The sequence below is a fragment of the Panthera tigris genome, chromosome D2 (assembly GCF_018350195.1).
Source record: "Panthera tigris isolate Pti1 chromosome D2, P.tigris_Pti1_mat1.1, whole genome shotgun sequence".
Taxonomy (NCBI): Eukaryota; Metazoa; Chordata; class Mammalia; order Carnivora; family Felidae; genus Panthera; species Panthera tigris.
This window is the reverse complement of record NC_056670.1, coordinates 22,693,630-22,699,629: the sequence shown is the minus strand read 5'-3', so window position 1 is coordinate 22,699,629 and position 6,000 is coordinate 22,693,630. Positions and strand designations below refer to the sequence as shown.

Below are 6,000 nucleotides of genomic sequence, written 5' to 3'. Positions count from 1 at the left end.
GGCAGAGAGTTGCTGTGAAAAGGTCTATAAACTGCAACTAGGAAATCCCAGAGCCCCTCCAGTCCACAGCTATCCTACAATTCCAGTTTGCTCAAGCCTCTATTGTACTTCTGTGCTTGATTTCCAAGGGGTTTCATCTCCTTGTTAGACCTTATTAGACCTTCCAGTAACTACTCCTTTTACTTGAGTTAGCATGAAAGAGACTCTTCCATACAAGCAAAATCACTCTAATTGACAGAGAAGCCTGACAACAGTTTCACTTTGCATTCAGAGGGCAAGAGAAGTGTGGCGACTGCTGTCCCCTGGGACAATAGGGTGAGCTGGTTCCACTACATGCAACCCAACCCTATATCACAAGAACTGGGTGTATGAGGCTAAGATTGCTTTTTCAAGAAGAGACATTTTGGGCGTGCTGGGTGGCTCAGTCGGTTAAGCGTCCAACTTCGGCTCAGGTCATGATCTCCCAGTTTGTGGGTTCCAGTCCCACGCTGGGCTCTGTGCTAATAGCTCAGAGCCTGGAGCCTGCTTCGGATTCTGTGTCTGCTTATCTCTCTGCCCCTCCCCTGCTGGCACTTTGTCTCTTTCTCAAAAAGAAATAAAAACCTTAAAACAATTTTTTTAAAAAAGCATCACTCTTGACTTCTGCTTAGGTCCTGATCTCATGTTTTGTGGGATCGAACCCCTCATCGGGCTCTGTGCTGACAGTGTTGAGCCTGCTTGGGATTTTCTCTCTCTTCTCTCTCTGCCTCTCCCCTACTCATGCTCTTTCTCTCTCAAATAAATAAGTACACTTTTTTTTATAAAAAGAAAGAAGAGTAGGATTTTTTTTAATTGCTTGTTTTCTTTTTAAAAGATGTGTGATCTATTTGGATTGGAGATCTCAAGATAGTTCTCAAAGCCTCCAGTCTTCTAAAATGAGCCTAGGAACAATATTTTTTAAAATAATCTTAAAGTTATATTTAATGACAATTTTGTTTTTCAGACCCCCAGGTAATGGAACTTAGACTGAATCTAAACCTTCAAATCAAGAAGCAATATACATGTTTGGAAGCTAGCAGAGCAACTCCCTTCCTTGGTAAACCCTTCTCCTGGAGCCCTTCCCAGGAGGCTTGAGAAAGAGGAGAGAGGCAGCCAGGCCCTTCCATCCTCCCGTGAAGACAAAAATTTCACAGAACATGAACATCAAGCAGGGCCACTCTGTGAGGCTGATGGAGTGAGACAGAAGTAGGATTACTGGGCAATTTTGTCTGAACTCAGACAAAATATGAACATTGCCCAAACCATGGAACTGACCTAACTGACCCCTAACTAAATAAGCTTTATTAAGACACCCCATCATAGAATTAACCCCACTTCCTGGGAGCATCCAATTAGAGTAGCACCCCACTTTCTTAGCTGTCCTCAAATCACTGAACAGAAGTTCAAGCGCTTCTTAGTGAGTCCTTTCTAATGCCTTCTTCCTGAGATGCCCTCAGTTGTCCCCAGACTGTGCTCTCTTTCCTTCAAAGAGCAGTAAACCTCACTTGTTCAGCAACAGATGTGTTCCTGGTGGCATTCGGCCGGGATTTGACAGGCCTTGCGAGGGTCACATTCATTGCTCCACTCTGAGTATTAATTGTCTCAGATCGTCAAAGACCAACTCCCAGAACTAACTTTCTTGGTCCAGGCAAGAATCATCAGTGATTACCAAGCACGTCTTAGCTGCCAGGTTCTTTATATGGATTGACTCATTTGATCCCCACAATGGCCCTATGAATTGATGAGTTTAGTACCCCATATACAGATGAGGAAACTGAGGTACAAAGTTTACAGCACTACGAAGTGACCGAGCCAAGAGTCTAAGACAGCTTGCTGGCCTGGCTGTAGGGCACCGGGGTCCACACCACCCTGCCCCCCACTGCCCTAGTGCACAGTGCTCTTGTGTGCCACTGAAGAGTGTGAGGTCACTGGTCACTGTGCTATCCGCCTACAATGAAAAGCACTATAATAAGCGATCCCAGAGATTTCACTGCTGGGTTCCCTGGAAGATATGGAAGAATGCACATCCACAGGGTGAAGAAAATCTTCCTAATAACAGTTATCAGAAATAACTGAGCTTCTAAGCAACTGGATTTTTTTTTTCACCTAATGAACACATGAATCATAGAATTCAGAATTTGCAAACTAATTTTAAGAAAGGTATGGGATGATTCTAAGCTGAATAAACCTAACCAAGAAAAATGTTCCTTTTGTGTTTTTCTCTCAATTTTACTAATGCAGTTGAGAGAACATTCCTGCTTGGTAGTAACATGACTACCATTTATTTTTCTCCCCTGAAAGAGGGGTGCTGAGGTACAAGAGCCTTAGGAGGCAGTACTTAATACTTAGTGAGATTCCAATAACTTAGTTTCATTTTATTTTAATTTTGTAATTACCTTCCATCTATGGCCTACTATACTGTTTTTTTTTCCATTTATGAGTGATATAAAGTTTCATTTAAAATTATTTCAGTATAAATTTGAGTTCATTTAAATAAAAATGTAAAATAAATAGTGATACAGGTGGTAGGAAACCAAACAGGAAAACAAAAATCATGGGGCACCTGGGTGGCTCAATCCCTTAAGCGTCCGACTCTTGATTTCTGCTCAGGTCATGTTTCCTGGGATCCAGCCCTGTGTTGGGCTCTGCGCGGCAGTGTGGGGCCTGCGTGGGATTCTCTGTCTCTGTCTCTGTCTTTCCCTCTGCCCCTCCCCTGCTCACACTGTCTGTTTTACTCTAAATAAATAAATAAATAAATAAATAAACAAACTAACTAACAAACTTAAAAACCTTTTTTTTTTTTTTTTTTTTTAAATCATGAAGGTGTTTTGGGAAACCCTGACTTCAGTGTCCTCTTCGCCTTGGATGCTGGAACACCAGAGTTTAATTCATTGGTCGTTGATCCCCAGGGCGCAGTTCCCAGCTGCATGAATTTCTCCCTCCAGTCCAACTCTTGTCTTTATCTTCTACCTCCTCCCTCACTTTCCCCTCTGTCTTCCTGTCTTACTACCCTCCCTCTTTCAGATGAAATTAGTGGAGGCGGGCGTGAGAGTAGGGACGACTTAATAAAGAACATCCCTTTGCTTTGGTAACACCGTGCCCAAAGACTGCAAGTGACCTGGACCACCTGCCCCCTAAATGCGGTGCGGGGAGCTCTCAGACAGCCCCGGCGGATTCCCTCCCGTCCCGTGAAGTGTTCATTCTCCAAGCGGCGCAGGAACAGCGTTTCTAAAACTGCTTGGACAGCGGATTCTTTGGCCCTCCTGGGTTCCATCTCAGAGTCACTGTGAGAGCGTGTTCCTGTAAGAAGAGTGAGTGAATTAAACCACTTCGGCAGAAGAGCCAGGGAGCAGATGCCGCAGATGTGGCCCCCTTCCCTTTCCAGACTCCGTAGCACCTGGACCTTCACTCCCCTCCAGCCCTCGGAGAGTTTGGGGGAAGCCCCTGCGGGTGGGATGGGCTTGAGGGCCGGGATGGAGCCTGACTCCCGGGATTGGGAGGGCAGTGGGCAGCGCTGGGGAATAACGCCCCGGACCCGGAGCCCCGGCGGCACAGCCCCAGACTTCCTGGAAAGCCCAACAGTCTAGACGTGCTGGGTTTAGATTCTCCCCTCTCCGAGAGTTCTCAGGAAGTTTGGGGGAGGGGCGAGCCGCTGTCTCCCCTTCGGGAGCGGGAGGCTGAGCCGGGACTGCGGCAGCGGCGGGTCTCCAGCTGTCACGTCCCCGCCCACGGGCGGGCTCCGGGGCTCCCGAGGGGGGCGGCCGGGCGCGGGCGGGGGGCAGCGGCGGGCAGAGCGCGCGGGCCGGCATGGAGGGACTGGTCCTGCTCAACGCCCTGGCCACCCGGCTGCTGTTCCTGCTGCACTCGCTGGTTGGGGTCTGGCGAGTGACCGAGGTGAAGAAGGAGCCGCTGTACTGGCTGCTCGCGCTGCTCAACCTCTTGCTCTTTCTGGAGACTGGGCTCACCCTCAAGTTCAAGCGCGGCAGAGGCTACAAATGGTGAGCGCACCCCGGGAAAGGGCGGGCGCGCGGAGTCCCTGGGCGCTGTGCCCTACAGCTCGCGGGCAGCCCAAGAACCCATCTCCCCGCAGCCCGCCGATTCCTTACTCGGGTACGGACCCTCTTTGTCCTCGCCCGGAGCTTCCAAGGAGCGCGAGACCTTGCGCATCTCTGGGACCCGCCGGAGTACCTCGCGGTCCCAGGGCTACACAGGGAAGGCTCAGTTGCTGCCCGGTGTCACCCGGTCCCAGGTTTGGTAACTTGGGAGATGTGAAAAAAGAAAGGAGGCGCTTGCCTGCTCTACAGAAGGTGCTCCAGAGACGGGGAGTCGTGCGGCAAGGGGGTGTTCATATGCCCTGCTCCCTGGGGTGTGCGAGTGTGCATTCGCATGCAGGTGTGGGGATGGCTCCAGAGAGGGGGAGGTGTGGGGCAAGAGGGTGTCCATGGGCCCTGCTCCCTGGGCTGTGTGCGTGTTCATTGGGGAGTCGTGGGGCAAGGGGGTGTCCATGGGCCCTGCTCCCTGGGGTGTGTGCGTGTGCATTCGCATGCAGGTGTGGGGATACGTTTCGCTGGGCACCAGCGACTTTTGTGAGAGCTTGTGTGCATAGAACAATCTCCCAGGGTGAGAAGTCCCTCGAAGCACTTCTGTGCCTCTTCGCTTCCTTTAGCCGGGGGCCCTGGCATGGCACCCGCTTCAGGTGTCCTGGTTCCTTCGGAGCTTGGTTAATGGTAAGTTCATCTTGTCAAAGAAGGGTTGCCACGCAACCTCAACCTGCAAGAACTGCCTGACGTTTTATTTGCTCCCTGAAGATTTGAATGGCAATAGAAGAATTGAGAAAAAGATTATTTTGCCATTTACAAAGAGTTTCCACCTCCATCCCTCCACTCCCAGGAGGTTTTCATCCCAAAGTTCTCCAAGTTAGGCCTCTTCCTATATTAATTTTTAAAAACTAAAATTATGGTCACATAAAAATTCAGTAAAATGTATGCTATATACATTAGTAAAAACAAAACAAAAACAAAACAAAACAACAAAAACCACCAGTAAGTCTGTGTTTTCATATGTCGATACTTTTAAAAATACCTAATCTACAAGAAAATATTATTAGTCAATTCAAATGTTACATACACGATGGCATTATAGTTAGCCACCAAATTAAGGGGGAAGAAAACCCCTCTCTATAGTTTTATAGATTAAGCTGCAAAAGGCTGTGTATTTCGTGACAGGTCAAGGATGAGATCCTGTTGTCTCTTAAGATGATGTGAATCTTGCTTAAATTTTCCACTGTTGAAAAATTTCTGGAATTATCAATGAGAAAATTATTCAAGTAGAATCCTAATATAACAAAATAAGGATTGGAATGTTACTACCCCTCCCTCTCACTATGAACAGCTTGTTAAGCAGGAGAGATTTGAGGTACTTTCCAATGTACCTTTTAAGAACCTCAAAAAAAAATGGCATTAGCTTCCCCCAATAAGCCTTAGGGTTAAAGAAACAGAAGCGGAGGAAAGTGTTCACGCAGCAGGTCATGTGAGATTTATTTAGTTTTTTACTGATCAGTTTTAAGATGCTAGGGTAGAAAATACCTTCTGTAACAGGAGCATGAGGTCTGAGGCTGAAAAGTGTTCCATGAAAGATAATCTTGTCACCAACTATCACAGCTTCTGGGAGAAATGTCAACCTTAGAGGAAGGACCAACTCAACCAGCCCTAAAATATCCTCCCTCAACATACTCCCTCCAAATATACTCCCTCCAAGAGTAAACCAGAGGCCTTAGCTCATGTTAAGTCAAAATTCCTCTTCAGTTGTATAGAAATACTGTAGCCAGTTGAAACTTTACCCCCATGTCTATACCATCATTGGCAGCTGATTCAGACTGGTATGTAACTTACCACTAAGAGAGGAAAGAGATTGGGGCAAAAATGGGTGATCAATGTGTAGAGTTAAATAGGGAACTGGGGACGTAGTCATGTATGGTCTCAA

The 6,000-nt window shown here is 47.5% G+C and overlaps 1 protein-coding gene across 2 annotated transcripts in view; it reads left to right on the top strand.

Annotated features, from left to right (window-relative positions):
• Nucleotides 1–3,757: 3,757 nt before the first annotated feature.
• Nucleotides 3,758–6,000, top strand: part of TMEM26 (transmembrane protein 26) — a 47,747-nt gene continuing 45,504 nt past the window's right edge. For both annotated transcript variants that reach the window (XM_007095830.3, XM_042960455.1), the window contains exon 1: nt 3,758–4,016. In XM_007095830.3, coding sequence (XP_007095892.2) covers nt 3,826–4,016 — 191 coding nt within the window. In that variant the 5' untranslated portion in view covers nt 3,758–3,825. The remainder of the gene's footprint in view (nt 4,017–6,000) is intronic.